The following is a 17,032-nucleotide window of genomic DNA, read 5'->3' as shown; positions in this document are numbered from 1 at the left end:
TTATTATAAATGCACCTGACAGCTGGTCAGTCTCTGCTGTCTGTAATAAGCAGTATCAGACAAATATAGGTCTTCAAGGTCAAGTCGTGACGTATCGTTCTTTCAATCTTGATAATTCTTTTCGCTGGTCGTTTAATTTCGCGCAGCAATTTAATTTCTGCAGCTGATGTCGTGCGTGTTGCCGCGAATTATACTCTCCGTCAATATTAGATGTTTAATTACAATAAACAGGTTTCTTTACTTGTACTCGTCTACGTCTTGCTTGCTGCTTCTTCCTAATAATTGGTTTAAATAATCTCCATTTGTCATTCTTTTTTCACCGCCTTCTATGTACGGTTCTTCTGGTAACTACCTGATGAAAAGATCATCATTTTAGTTCGTATTGATGTTAGCTGTTTTCACATTGACATTTTAGTAACTTGAACTCCATTTTTGTTCCGACTAGTGCATATATAGAACTGTGAAATGCCACAATATCTTCCCACCACAGCCCAAGGCCAGGATTTAGCTCCACTCCACCGATCACTAGTACCACCATTACCACCAATAGTGACAATACTATTTGCGTGATGTTGAAATTGTTTTTCACCATTTGAGTTGATTTCACTTTCCATCTGCTCTGCCATCTGCCTATAGCACACCTGTATTGATCAATTGAAACTCCCATGTTAGCACACTCCTATACTTTTTACGCGCTCAGCACAACGTCCTTTCACCTCGCAAGCTGAATTGCAACTGATTGATGAGACTTCCAATGTTTTGAATTTTTCACAGTCGTCTTTTGTTCTCAGGTACATTCATAATGGTGATGTTGAAAGATTTGTTGGTTTCTATAATGTGAGTTCTGATAGAACAGGGAATGCATTGGTGAGATTTGCGACTGTATGTCTGGATCAATCTGACTGCCACAAAAAATTAGTTGCGCAGACTTTCGATGGAGCAGTGGTGCTTGCAGGTCAACTGAATGGTGTAGGCCTACAAACTATTTAAAAGAAGTCATTCCTGAGGCTCTATTCAACCATTGCTACTCACACAAGCTTAATTTAGTTCTCTCTCAAGCTGTGACATGATGAAAGAATGTTGTATATTCCTCGCAATGAGAAGTGGCTTTGCAGCATTCTTTTAGCAGTTCTTCTAAGAGAACCAACCTGCTGGACAGTGTCCTCAAGAAAAGGTTTCCTAAGCTAGCTTTTCTTTGACTGATGTTGCATACGACATCCTTCAAGCTAAGACCCCAGACATTGCGTTTTGCACCAGAGAATTCTTAACTAAAGTATCAATAATAATGTGAAACAGTGGATTTGTTACTGTCTGGGACAGAACAGAAGAGAAATTTGATCTGATCTGATATGGTTTAAGATGGGTATAGGATGATTTATGTAGAAATCCATGATATTATTCTAGTACAGTTAAAATATTGCTCCTGTTCATCTAGAGATTTGTCCTTCATTGAAATGCCTGATTATAAAAAATTTTCATTTTTCCCTGGCAATGTTTCTAAAGAGCAATATAATAAACTGATGGAAGTCTATGGAAAATATTCTGATATAGTACAACTTCAATCCAAAGTGAGGGCAATGTTCATTTTTGAACACTTCCAAGACAATAATGTATTTTAGTGTACCATTTGCCACCGAGGTAGACACCTCATTTGCAAATAAAGAGATTTTGATTTCATTTGATTTGAAAACTGTGGCTCAAGTCCAGAAGTTCCTATTAGCCAGTGGTCTCCATAGTAGTCTTCCTGATCTTTATAAATTGTGCACATTGATTACAACTATTCCCACCAAATAATCATCTGCAAAATGCTCTTTCTCGGCCCTAAAGTGAATAAATTCTTTCGCCTACAATTCTCAAAGTCAGAGTCATCTCTCTTCATTAGAAATGATGTCTATAGAGAAGGACCTTCTTCTTGATATAAAAGCACTTGAGTACTTCTGCGATGACATCACCAAGGAATTCTGCAAAAAGAATCACAGAGTCGAGTTCACCAAGAATTTACTTAATACATTGTGTTACTGCATGGTTACTAGTTTCACCCCTCAGTGAAGAATCCATGATACACCACTGCATCAGACACAGAATAAAACCATATTTGCATGGTTCTGCAAACCCCAATCAAACCTTGATCACAGACAACACTCCCTTTACACCCTTCATAAATGTTTTTACATGTTTTTCCACCATCACCCAGCTTCTTCCCCCTGGATTTTAATAGAAAGGTAACATTACAAGGGAAAATCCAAACTTTGCTTTCAGCATTTGAATATCAGTAAAAATAAACAGCTTTTATAGATTGCTACTGTACAGTACAGTCAAGTAAGTAAGGGAAATAACCCACAAGTGCCACATACAGAAACATACTGACAGGTCAGCATCAGAAGAGGGAGCAATAGAAAAGGAAGCAAGGACAAAAGGATATACATGAAAACAACATGAAGAATTATGAAACATATGTCAGTCAAATGTGTTCAGAACTTACAAACAATCCAACACAAATATTTACATTTCCCAAGATGTATAAAGAATATCCTGGCCCTCAAACATTAGAATTACTTGTAACTATTACATTTTTTTCTTATGTTAAACTAAAGTTTAATATAAGGTAGATAAGAACCTCTCTCTGTATGTATACGCTGATGCAAGTGTAATAGACTGATATAACTTGAAAACAATATTCTTTAACCCATGGGTATATAATGCCAATATCAAGCTCAAATTATTATCATTATGACTTGTGAGGTATAGCTATGAAGTGTTTACATCCATTTAGTATTAGTATTATTATTTATGTAGTTATGTCATACGTACAGACGATCGTATTATTTGTGAGGTTATGTCATGAAACATGTGCTGTATATATATTAATATGAGTTTAGTTAATGTAAGAACATGTAATTAATAGTATATAATCTATTATTACCTGTATATATGATGTATAATCCACTACAATATTGCACAACACACTGTAATGACTAGAATAATGCTATGTATGACGAGAACTACAGTATGTAGAACCTTCTTTACATTGTAACTATGCTATTAGGCACTCTAGAATTTATGAGAAAAATGTGTTGTGTAACATCCTTCTAGAAGCCTGGCCAGGCAACATATATATATATATATATATATATATATGAGGCAGTCTTGATGACGGAGTTGAATTATTATTTAACAGGAGTTGTTTTGATCAGACTTGTGTAGAAGTCATGCTAGCGAGTGTTTGAAGTGTGGGAATTGGTTTTGTTGAGTTGGTAGTCGACATGCTTCTGGGCAGTCTCCTCCTTATGCTTTCTGATAGTCAGTTGTTGAAAATGGTGGTTTATTGATGTGTGTTTAATGTGAAAATAAGTTGTAAATAAATTAGTGTAAGCAAATGACAGCATTTTGTGTGCATCTTTGTGGATATATCAATGCACACAGACACTATATAATTTTGGGATACAAGCACAACCTTTGCTGTTTTGAATACACGTAATCAGGCTCTGTAACCAAATGTGGTAGTTGTTAACACTTAGTTATAATGGGAATCCAGAGAAATTTTCTAACGTTCCATTTTGAAGGAATGAAGAAACCGAACAGGGAAACATGCAAAATACATTGCTGTAGGAAGAAGGCAGGTGGACACAGGAGCGGGGAAAAGCTAGGGTAAATACAACCAATCAGTGACCACTAGGAATCACAGTAGACCAACGAGTGCTGACTGTGCGGACAACACTGAGCTACTGTCATATATATCGGAAGTGCACAGCCACAGCTTGTCACTGAACTTCAGAGAGAGTGGACCCTTGAAAATTCTGGGCACAGTTTTCTGCAAAACATCGGGAGCTAAAAACCCAATTTGATTATAGACTACAAGCCTGAAAATTTTCTTGTACTGTATATACATTGTAAAGGATTTCCCCCAGCCCACTCCCTCTAGCTTATTTTGTAGGTCCTGTTTCTGCCTCTTGTAAGTGAATTATTGATGCACCAATGTCAAGCATTTATGGATACTGAGGAGCTTCCAGTCAGTCAAATACTATTTACATATAATATGAATAAAAAACTAAGAATTCCAGCAACCTACATCTCCTTCATTTTTTGACTTCTAGGCTATAGAACACAATTTAGTATGCAACTATTTCACCCACTTTTCTTTTTATCACACTAAAAAAGCCATTTTTAAATTTCTTTTCTGACGTTTTCTGTTATCTGGGGTTGTGGATTAAGCCTAGTATTACGATACCAACCCTATGTGAAGAGATGTATTTACTACTGCATGTTTCTGTGATGATTGATAGTGTGATATGTTGTGTGTAAATGAAGATGTATATTGATGATCACAAAAACCCAGTCCCCAAGCTAGAGAAATGAACCAAATGTAGTTAAAATACCTGATCCAGTCAGGAATCAAACTCACGGCCCTTTGGACTGAGGCCACTATGCTGATCATTCAGCCAAGGAGCAGGACAATGCACCAAACACCCCATAATCCACAAATGCACCTTTATAATATAACACCCCCCCTCCATGGTGCCACAACCGTGATGGGCCTACCAAATGACTACTGCTCAGCCGGAAGCCCTGCATATTATGACGCGACTCGTGGTCAGTGTGACAAATCCTCTCAGCTGTTACTCTTAGCATTCTAGATCAGAGCCACTATCTCACCATCAGAAAGCTCTTTAAGTGTTCTCAAATAGGCTGCAAGGATCTCAAACTAGCAAAAACCCCTGACCTGGCCAGGAATCAATCCTGGGACATCCGGATAAGAGGCAGGTTTGCTACCCCTAGACCGCACAGCCAGCTGGTTTTAATTTTTGATGTGATTAGGGGAGCCTAAAGATGTCCACGAATGGATGAAGCATGTCATTCTGTGCTTTTCTTTGTTTTTGGTTTCCTTCTTGTTGTCTCAGCTTTTTACCTTTTTTGTTTTCAATTTACTGGCATACAGTTTACGTTCTGCTAGTCCATGTACAATTTTATTTCCATAGGCCCTTTAGTAGGATTGGCATTTCATGACTATCAAGATACAAGTCTTTTGAAGTTGTACAATTTACCGATATGCTTATTTACTTTGGATTACATTCTAGTACAGTATTTTAGATTTCACACAACCTAACACCTGAATTAATTGACATTATTTTGATAACACCCTACGAAATCACTCCACATGTTTCACAGAGCCTATATATACTGTAGTTTTCAGATTTACTTTACTTTACATTTCATTTTCTTGTAACTGTTCTATGTTCCAGCTGATTCTTACACTGGTCGTCGTGGCACGGTGGTTGGTTGGGGAATTACTTCATTTCCCATGGGGGAACCTAGTCCTATTCTGCAGAAGTTGACTGTTGAAACTCTCTCTAATTTCCAGTGTGCAAGAATCATTGAGGAACCAGTGGGTTTAGGAATGATCTGTGCTGCTCCAGAGTCTTTACAAGGGACCTGCTTCGTAAGTACCCACTACCCACTTGATTATGTGCAGTGTGCAGCCAATGCAAATGTACTTCATTTTCCAATATTCTTGTAAGACAAACTGAGTAATGCTAGGTTAAGACTTCAAATAAAAGTAAGTAATGAAAAGGAACAAACAAGCATCAGATAGTCATCAAGAGATGTTTAGTGAAATTCAAAAGAAATATATAAGGTTTGTTCATATGTAACTGACACAAGCTGGCAATGCTATAAATTCTTGAGGAGGAGGCCGAAAGGAGGCAGAACTATATGGCTTGGTGTTTGTAGTAATAGTACAGAATGTGGTCAGTCTGAAACACGAATACCTTGAATAGCGGAGAAGGTTGAAGCTACGAGGGCAAGTGAACAAGTATCTGCAATCAAGTTTTATAATTTATTACAAAAAGAGGACACACTTTTTATTGATATCATTTTTCAATATAGTCACCCGCTTTTCAATGCACATGGTCCACCGTTTAACAAGCTTTCTGATACCCTCTGCAAAAAAGGTTTTTGTTCGCACAGCAGGCCATGTATGCACTGCTTCCTTCACCTGTTGATCGGAGCTGAACTGACGGCCTCTTAGTGGACCAAACAGATGGTAATCTGACAGGGCAAGATTAGGACTGTATGCAGGATGTTCCAGCACCTCGAAACGCAGCATCTGAAGAGTTTGAACGGTGTGGGCAGTGGTATGTGGACGCGCATTGTCATGCTACAAAAGAACTCCTTCCAACAATTGACCTCTGCGTTTGTTGTGAATTGCAGGTTTCAGCTTGCTTACCAGCATATCACTGTAACATTCACTGTTTCCCCGTTTTCCTGGTAATGTTCCAGGACTGGCCCTTGAGAGTCCCAAAACACTGTGAGCATCACTTTTCCTGCAGAAGGTTGACTCTTGAATTCATTTTTGACTGGGGATCCCGGATGCTTCCATTCCATGTTCTGATGTTTGCTCTTTAGTTCAAAGTGGTGAACCCATGTTTCATCTCCAGTGATGATCCGTTTCAGAAACGTTTCACCTTCGTTAGCATGACGGTCCAGTAGCTGCTGACAAATTCTCACACTATTTCGCTTCTGCTCTTCATTGAGTTGTCTTGGAACCCATCTCGAACAGACTTTGTGAAAGTTAAGCCTGTTCTGCATGATTTCATATGCAGAACCATGGCTAATATGCATATGGTTTGGCACCTCATCAACAGTCACTCATCTGTTATTCAGGATCATATCCACACTTGTTTAATATTGGCATCAGTTACGGCTGCAGATCGACTCTCGGATCTTTCCTCATCCTTCACGCTCGTGCAACCCCTTTTGAACTGTTCAATCCACTGGTAAACACTTTGCTGTGGCAAAACACTGTCCCTGTATTGTGCTGAAAGTCTTCGATGAATTTCCGTTCCTGGTACACCCTCAGGCTACAATAAATGGATTACGTAATGCTGCTCTTCCTTGGAGCAAACAGAGAAATATTTTGCTTGTTGCTTTTTACGTCACACCGACACAGATAGTTCTTATGGCGACGATGGGACAAGGAAGGGCTAGGAGTGGGAAGGAGGCGGCCGTGGCCTTAATTAAGGTACAGCCCCAGCATTTGCCTGGTGTGTAAATGGGAAACTATGGAAAACCATTTTCAGGGGAGCAAACAGAAAGTGGCACACCCATCTTTACATCGCAACAGCACAAGCTGTACTGATCTAATAACACTGAAACCTACCAGACGTAGACAACGGTACCATCTAGCGGCTGGTGAGCACACATCATAGAGCAAACGTGCAGATACTTATTGACTTGCCTACGTATATTGGTATGTAATGGATACATCAAAAGGAGTATAGCATGGCATGATTGAATTATTTTGCAAAGTTGCTTTGGATGGGGCAACTTTTATTTTTGCTACTTGTTTAACCTCTAAAATTGTTTTAAGCAATACAAGGATGGCAAAGGAGTAAGATTGGGAAGGTAGTGGCCATGGTCTAGTGTGAAAGTGGGAAAACACAGAAAACGATTTTCAGGGCTACTGACGGTGGGAATCAAACCCACCATCTCCTAAATGCAAGCTCACAGCTACGCAACCCTAACTGCACAGCCATTGATGGGATAACTATCAAGAACTGCTTATGCTCCATGATAATATGTGCATAATACATACTCACATGCTGTCAAGGCAACAATGGACAGTCTGTGCCATTCACGCTAGGGTCTTATCGATCAACAGCCTTACAGCTAAGATCCCTGCTCTTGCAACCACTGTGTCTTTGGTCTGTTCAAAAAGGCTCAAAAGAGTAAACATTTTAATACTAATCAAGCGATTCATGATGCTATGGAGAATTGGTTCAAGCAGCAACCAACATCCTTCATTGTAAAGGGTACAGAGAAACATTTTCAGTCTTGGAAGAGGGGGTTGAATGGTGGAGGTGATAAGATATGCTGTAGACTTTCTTGAACTGTCATTAGTATGCAGTCATGATACAGTGTATGTTGTTCAATACATATGGTGCAAGCTCCCAGACACCCGTTGGTTTCAACTATCCCGCATTCAAGGTTCATGCCATGGTGTCAAGGAAAGATGCTTTAACAACCATGGATGTGAGGAATTTTATGCGACTCTGATTGTGACTCTGATCATTACATGATGAGAACTGTATTATGAGAGACTTGCAAATGTTTATTCTTATACAGGTAGGAGACGCTTAACTAAATCTTCAGTATGGCTAATTCTGCAGTAACTGAAATATAACTTTACAATGGCTTTAGCCCAGCATGATAAGAAGGTGCTTATTATGTCCTCTAAACATCTTGTACTCTGATGGTAAAGGTTGCAAGTTCTGCAGTGAATCCCTTTGGTGGTAGCATCTACAGTAGAAACTTCAGTACTTATCCTCTTTAAAGTGAGTTCTTTAACAATTTTTATTACAACTTTCAAGTAGTAGTATCTGTAGTGTTACTGGTAATGAATTCATGGACTACTACGGAATTAGTCATATCATGCTGCGGAATTACTCACACCGCTGCGTTTTTATACAAAGTATTACATTTGCAACTAAGTAAGTTAACTGAAAAAAGTATAGTATTGTTCTGAAGCACTAAAGAAATATACCATAACTAAAAGATGTTCCGGTGTATAAATATTATTTTGATAATCATTCTGAAAACGTGTCATACTTCCAATTTTGCATTAATATTGCAGATTTAGCCACATCTTCCTTACTATGAGAAAAAATATAGGATTTGGATAAACTAAGGCAGGAGGAGACAGTAACCTAATACCAAGAGATGCTCAGTAAGAATTTTGAAGGAACTATGGCAAAGGTAGATAATAGTTCACTGGAAAGAAAATGGAAATCATCAAACAAACTGCAAAACAAGTGTTATGGGAAAAGAATAAGAAATGAAGAATGGTTTGATAAAATAGCAATTAAAAAGAAGAATGAAGATAGAAAAATCATGATGCATAGAAGAATAAGACAAATTTATGAGGAGTGTAAGAACAGTAGAAGAGAGGAAAATATAATCTTAAAACAGAAGAAACATCCTATCTCAAAAATCAAAAAAGACAAATAGAGGAAATCAACTCTGAGAATGAAACTAAGAAATTTTACCAAGGTGTGAAAAGAATGACGAAGGATTTTTGACCTTAAATACATGTAAAGATATGGATGGGAATATAAAAGGTGAAGAAGGAAATATACTAGATAGGTGAGTGGAGTATTTTGAAAAATAACTGAATACAGGTGAAAGTGCATCAATTGATAGTGCAGTAGGATGAAAGTGGTACAAGTAGTTGAAGTGTCTTCAACACGAAAAGTGAAGGAAACCACTAGTAAGCTAAGGTTGGGAGATAGTGGGTTCGAATCTCAGTGTCAGCAGCCCTGAAGGATTTTTTTCATGGTTTCCCATTTTCACACCAGGCAAATGCTGGGACTGCACCCTTTCCTATCCCATTGGCACTATAAGAGCTACCTGTGTCCGTGAGAGACAAAGTTGATTGAACAGCTGCATGCAAGGGGACCTTCAAGTAGATGGGTCATGTTTTTTTTTCTTCACACTTATTCAGGGTCTTTATTTATGCTTGAAAGGGACTTTCAAGCTCGACCTTGGCCGCCAGTGACGGTTCAGTTGCCGGCTATCGCGCATGCGTATGTACGGCAGAATATGGTGCTCAAAATCATTATCATGCATTTTACTCACCATGTTTACAGTTTATGCTCAAAAATCATTACCATGCATTACCGGTATCAAGCATTTATCATGCATTTTAATCACCATGTTTACAGTTTATGCTCAGAAATCATTATCATGCATTTATCATGCATTTTACTCACCATTTTTACAGTTTATACTGAAAATGTTCCCCATGCGCTGCCAAAATAATCGGTATCACCTAATGAAGTTTTCGGTTACTCTACCAAGTTATTCAGCACTGATGGATGCAATTGCAACTCTTATATTGTCTTTAAGTTCATCTAGTGTGTGAGGGTTGTTCCCAAAAACATTTTTCAACAATCCCCACAAATAAAAATAACATGCCGTTAAATCTGGGCTACATTTTTACCGTACCAGCTATGAAGACAGATATTCATTAATTTGTATTTTTGTTGCCCAGTCCAATTCAATGCCAAGCCATGAGAAAATGGGCTAACAGAATTTAATGAAAATCAGTATATAGAGTGGGGGGATAAGAAACTACAGTCTAAGCTAAAAACAATTTTATTCACCCTGGATGAAATTGTAGTTTAGGGGAAGGCACCTAAAATTTAATTTTAAAATACCTGTGTCCCATCGAAAAGTACTACATAACAAAAGTTATAGGGAATACAATTTCTGATTATTTAAGCTTTATTCAGTTTTACCATACCGACTATGATAAGAATGGTATTTCAGTCGAAAGAAAACTAAATGGGAAGGAAGGCCTACAATATCGAAAGCGCATAAGATTTATCAACAATAACATTACACTGACCATTGTTTGTTGTGATGTTGTTTGTCTCTTATACTGCCATTCAACTACGATAGGTGGGATTACTGCTGCGTACCGAGTATAACAGCCTGACTGGATATTGCCAAGAAATAGCTAGAGAGTGAGAAAACTTTCTTCTTTACCATGCCATTCCTCTGGTTCACACATTTTCTGATACTGCTGGTACGTAACACACTGGTTCATCATAGTATTCCAGCTAAACAAAATTGATTTTATTGAAAATGACCCAATGAAAAAAAAAAGTTGTATGACGAAGCTTGCTGGTACCCACTCACTCCAGATGAGCTAAAAAGCACAATTTGCTCTTTGTATATTGATGTCAAAGTCAAAGAAATCAACACAGCAAAGTTATTGGACTAAATGAAGTGTTGTGGAGTCCCCAAGATTTGGAGAAACAATGCCCTACAGAAGATTTGCAGCAATATCAAGATATCTACACTTTGCCACAGATTCACAAGAAACAGAAAGGGATAAATTGAGAAAACCTAAGACCAGTAGTTGACCTCCTGGGACAGATTTCAGAAAGTTTACTCTCTTGGCAAAAAAGCAGTTATTGATGAAAGCCTCATTAAGTTCTGAGGTAGATTAGGTTATGTCCAATATAATCCTTCAAAAATGCTCAATTTCTACTTGCTGTTAACAAGTGAAAAGGTAGTGCTTGAACTCTGCAAAGAATTAGTTGGTGTTTGGAGAACATGGACAATTGGTATAGTTCTCGTACATTATTCAGGCTATTGTCAGAGAGGGACACTAATGCAATTGGAACAGTATGACTATACAGAAAGTTCATCCCACCTACCTTCAAGTTCACAAGTTTGAAGAAAGGCGAACTCACATTCACCTCTTCCAATGGTATTTTAGCTATAAAATGGATTGCCAAGAAGCCTGTGCACATGATGTCAACAGTACAGTCTACACCACACTTCATACAGGTAGAAAAGAAGTATGGCCAAAGTAAAAAGGAACCACAGCCAAACATTGTATTGGACTACAATTCAGGAAAGGTTGGTGTGGATTCACATGACCAGTGCTTAGCATCTTACCCTCTCATGCACAGGTATGTGAAAGGGTACAAGAAATTGTACTTCTACTTGCTGGATGTGACATTGCAGAACATGGCATGCTGAGCGCAGGAAAAACAGAATTAGCTTCTCATCAATGCAAGTCAACGTTGCAGAGCGAATTCTGGAAGATGTCACCCTTCCTGATTACGCCACTAGAGGACGTCCCAGGGAAGGCACTGGGGTCATTTTCCTGAGAGAAGATCTCTCCTACAGCAAGTAAATCAGCTCCATCAAGCAGATGTAAAGTCTGTTTTGAGCATGGAATCCAGAAGGAATCTTGCTTCGAATGCAAAATTGCCCACCATGTGGATGAATGTTTGAAGGTGTATCATACCTTCTTCTTCTTCTTTTCTTCATGGGGCCTCTAAATATTAGTTCCTAATTAGCGTCGACCTCCAAGATCTTTTGCTACCATGTTTTTCCTTCATTCCCACTTAGATATACCTGCTCTCTTCACAAAGCTGCAGATTTTCTTATTGGGTCTTCTTGGATTTTCTCTCTCTCTTCACCTGGTAGTCCTAGAGTGGAAAGTCTGATTCTACCCACTGCCTCACATTCGAAAAGTATGTGTTCAGCTGATTCCTCTGCTTCATTGCATTTCCTACATATATTGTCTCTTATTACTCCAATTCTATGTAGGTGTTTTTTAAGATGGTAGTGTCCTGTCAACAGTCCTACTACCCATCTTATATTTTCTCTGCTGAGTTTCAACAGTTCTTTACTATGCTTCTTGTTTGCTCCTTTTATCAGTTCCTTTGCAAGCCTGCATCCTGGAGTATTTTTCCAGTTCTCCATTTGTTTCTTTTGTACCGATTTTTCTATATAGTGTCGGGCTTGTCCATAGGAAATCCCACATACAGGTTCTGGACCTACAAAATATGTTTCTGCCCCTTTCCTGGCCAGTTTATCTGCCTTTTCATTTCCTTCTATACCTGCATGCCCTGGTACCCCTATTATTTTGACAATGTTGTACCTTGAGAGCTTCAGGAGAAATCAATGGCAATACCAGACAATTCTGGATATTATCCGGACTGCTTGTAGTGCCTTAATGGTCGCTTGACTGTCCGTAAAAATGAAAATGTTCTTATTCCTATAGTTCATTTTCAGATTTTCTTCAAGACATGCTGTGATAGCTATTACTTCTGCTTGAAAGACTGTAGTGTGTTTGCCCAGGATCATCTAGATTGATCTCTCGGGTCTTCCCCCGTTGATCCCTCCTCCTGTGCCATCCCCAGCCTTTGAGCCATCAGTCCACCACACTATATCTTCTTTTTCAGTATTCCATTTGTTGATATCCCAGTCTTCTTTTTTTTTAATTATCTGGGTCTCAAACAGTTTTTCAAAGTTGTACTTCGGTATCATATGATCAGAAGAAATGTGTAGAACTTCCTTTGTTATTACTCTGTTAATTTTACAGTGTTCTAGATTGGGTCTTTGTGCATTCCAGCACTCTGATTGTGCCAATCTATATGAACTCATTCTAGCCTGTCCGTTCATGAAATTGCATAGTGATGGGAGGTCTAGTAGAGTATTCAAGGCTTCCGTCGGTGTACCATACCTTAAAATACTTCAGTTAACTGTAGGAAGTTAAACTGTAATCCATTCCAAGGTACATTTTTCAAGTAAAATAACAGCATGACAATGGGTTAATATTCTCATGGAAATCTTTTGTTATTCATGGCAGTCTTCTGTATCCTATGTAATCCCAATAGTTCCTTCATATTTTCTCATAATCTACAGACTACCAATATGAGTTCTTATTCTAAACATACACATTCTGCCTTACACAAAGTAAAACACATCAGACATCTTCACAATACTCAGTCACTAACATGGCTTAAATTCTGAGTACTCCCTATTTGCCTGGGGAATATCTATCTGATTTCTCAAAGTGAATCCCTGCTATCAGTTTTGGTGGGTATGGCTTTGAATCCCGTCCGTTGTTTTTCACACAAATTAAACACAATGCTAACTACTTTCATCTGTGTCATGCTGCACAAGCAAAATCTACGTTAAGAAGGAGTGTCATCCTAATAAATCTAACCAAACACTATTACTAAACACTCTTGTGCAATATAAAACATATCGTTAAATTTACACAAGAAAAACCTTCAAAAATATCCCCCAATATTAAACCATCAGATGATGGCTAATTCGTGTGTTGTATGTTGGGTATTCAGTCCGAAGGCTGGTTTGATCCTCTGCAGCTTCGCCAACAGCTGTCATCAATAGCCTAGGCGTCACTGAAGAGGCGTACTAGGGAAATGAGGGGTGAGGTAGTTTCCCGTTGCTTTCCTCACCGAGCCAGCCGTTGCTATTACATATCAGTCTGCCAAGCCCACTGAAATGCATGCACCAACCGACCCTATGAGTGATATTTTCACACCATTCATAACAGGGACTGGCTGCATAAGGAATGGTATTACTAGCATCACTCATACCTCAGTCACTTTCATATTGTCAAAGCCAAGGATGAGACCAAGACAGGTCAATGAAAGTAACAAATTTGATATAGCCCATACCAAAAGACATAGTGCACTGTAAACACTACATCTTGCCGGCAAAGGCATATGGCTAATTTATCACTCATTTATTTTAGTTCCAATCACGACAATTCAACAAACAAGTAAAACATTAAATGAAATGAAAACCCATAAATATCAAACAAATATTAAAAGATTTACCTACTGGCTTTCCCCTCAATTTGTACATGAAAATGACATGTAAGCTGCGCTAAGCTTCTTTACATTTAAAGTTATGTATACTACTTACACAGATTAAGGAAAGTGCTGCTACATAATGCTCGTATAAGTTAACAGGGCAATTATCATCGTGTGTGGCAGTTCAGACCTCCACAGGCCGATCATTGAAGTTTACTCCTCCATGTCCTTGGTCCTGGATCCTATGGAAAGTTGGTTTATGGTCGCCACTGTTGTGTCCATGTTGGTGAAATTATCCTGGGTTCTACTGTCACACAGAGTCACAGTTCATGAGATTACTACTACGGCACTATTTTATGCAACAACGCACTGTTTCAATCACCTCCCAAACTTACATTGACAGTTTCCTTTCTCCTACCTTATTATTTGAACACACTAAATACTGAATTTGAAGCTATTCCTAACACCAAGGTAACTGGTCCATTCAATAACCTCGTGGAATTATATAATTTCCCAAGTCCCTCCTTACAAACATTTATCATTCTATCACTATAGAAAGTTATTAAAACTATGTAGCCTACTCTTAACACTCGCAACATAGCATATCTTAGTGAAGCTCATCTACCTGTGTTCTTGAAAGTTCATAGCACTCACAAGGGAAATACTGGTCCGCGCGCTGTCGGCCTCGAAACTGAGGTAGAACTATCCTCGAAGTGAACACTACCCTCACATATATTAGAAAAGGCCCGGCATGGCCGAAAGCGCAGTAGAACCCAGGATAATTTCACCAACATGGACACAACAGTGGCGACCATAAACCAACTTTCCATAGGATCCAGGGCCAAGGACATGGAGGAGTAAACTTCAATGATCGGCCTGTAGAGGTCTGAACTGCCACACACGATGATAATTACCCTGTTAACTCATACGAGCATTATGTAGCAGCACTTTTCTTAATCTGTGTAAGTAGTATACATAACTTCTAGCTTGTGACATCTCACTCCGTTAAACTCGGTGAAATCAATGAGGTAATGCGCCTTTAACAGGTGGTTAGCATATCCCAATAACTTTTTATCATCATCCATAAACAAATCGATCATACAATTGGCTGCAATTATTTTCACGTCCCTTTTTCCTCTGAGAGAGCTTTGGAATTCCCCTAGCCGACATCTGGTGAACAGGTGTTGCAGTAGAAATTTCAGTGCTCAACGTTTGTTCCTTCGGCATAATTTATCTAAATCAATGATAATACAAATCTCCTAGTAAAATTTGTCCATAAATTACACTGACACATTGTATGACTTATTTCTTTTAGTAATGTCCAGATTCATCACATTGTATGACTTAGCAACACATAAAGACATGATGCTAAAAAATAAATTAATGCTGCCGGGTCACTGGTTCATACTTCCGGTCAGGTACAATATACACAAATGATGCGAGTAAAGAACTGGTATCATCGATAAGACTACTTTTGCGGATGATGTTAAACAGTATAGAGTAGTATATAAGTTACAGGATTGTGAGCGACTACAAAAAGACATAGACAATGTTGTGAGATGGACAGCAGACAGTGGTATGATGGTAAATAGGGTGAAAAGTCAGATTATAAGTTTTACCAAGAGGAAAAGTCCTCTCAGTTTTAATTACTGTGTTGATGGAATGATAGTACCTCATGGGGGTCACTGTAAGTAGCTAGGTGTTAATATAAGGAATGATCTTCATTGGAGTAATCACATTAATGAGGTTATAATGAAAGATTGCAGATCTCTTCACATGGTTATGAGGGTATTTAGGGTTTATAGTTAAGGATGTAAAGGAGACAGCATTGACGATTGATAATGTAGGGAGTTTCCTACAGTCTGTGCATAGTGGTCAGAGGAGCTCAGGATTGTCGCACTTACCATATCAGACAAACCCTCTAAGTTCTGAATTAAGCAGATAATAGCCTATGTGCAAGTGCACAACATTTTTTGTACTCCTTGATCCCAATACAATGCCTCACACCTAAATCAGAACCATGAAATGGCAGCCACTTAAAAAAAGAAAGGAAAAGAAACACACTTTTTCAAACTCACCCACCGCAAGTATCAATGCCAGTTCTAAGCATTCTTGGTGAAAGTAACTTTGAGAAACAAACAAACCAAACAGACTGTAGAAAAGCCCTATATGATATCTCAGTGTGGGAAAAGGGAGAAATAGAAAGAAAACACAGGACAAGGGTAATCTCCATCCTGTCGTGTTTCTTCTGTGTTCCTTTCAATGTTCTTATCTTCCTATATATGACTTGATATGCACTTGTTTGTTCCATTCCTATACATTATATCTAGTGATTGTGCCCATGAACATTTACAAGAGATCATTTAAGTAAAAATAGAATAGTTGAGAAATTGCCTAAAAAAGAACACTACCAAATACATCCTCTTTGATTTTAATACTTATTGAGGTTTATTTGCAGTAAAAAAGGAATAGATTAATCCAGTGTGGGAAGTAAGATGATTTGCAAATTGCCATTAGTTTCCATTCCAGACAACAGTAGCTTTCAAGAGTAATAATGAATTTGTATAAGTGCATAGTTCTGCCAGTATTATCCTTGTTCTAGAACTGATTTCAACACAAATATTTTGTTCTTTTCGAGCAAGTTATGTAATATAATTGAGTTTAGAAGGTTGCAACATGTAGCTTATGATGGCCATTGTTGCCAGTATCTGCACAGATACACCTTATCTATTTATTACAAAACACAAGTACTACTGGTAAACTGTTTAAACAGGGTAAGTTATTTATAATGTTTATTAGGTGTTAGTGATGAAAATAAAGTGTTAATCATTGACAATACAGGAATTTATGTTAAGACTTCATTTAAACCACAGTCGGCATGTCTGGTT

The 17,032-nt window shown here is 38.3% G+C and overlaps 1 protein-coding gene across 1 annotated transcript in view; it reads left to right on the top strand.

Moving 5' to 3' along the window:
- Nucleotides 1-17,032, top strand: part of LOC136857129 (uncharacterized) — a 139,121-nt gene that overhangs the window by 112,399 nt on the left and 9,690 nt on the right. Inside the window, exon 10 of the mRNA XM_067135539.2 lies at nucleotides 5,241-5,437. Coding sequence (XP_066991640.1) covers nucleotides 5,241-5,437 — 197 coding nt within the window. The remainder of the gene's footprint in view (nucleotides 1-5,240; nucleotides 5,438-17,032) is intronic.

Source organism: Anabrus simplex, chromosome 1, assembly GCF_040414725.1.
Source record: "Anabrus simplex isolate iqAnaSimp1 chromosome 1, ASM4041472v1, whole genome shotgun sequence".
NCBI classification, from domain to species: domain Eukaryota; kingdom Metazoa; phylum Arthropoda; class Insecta; order Orthoptera; family Tettigoniidae; genus Anabrus; species Anabrus simplex.
Note: the sequence above shows the minus strand (reverse complement) of the source record. Positions and strands in the feature narration are given on the sequence as shown.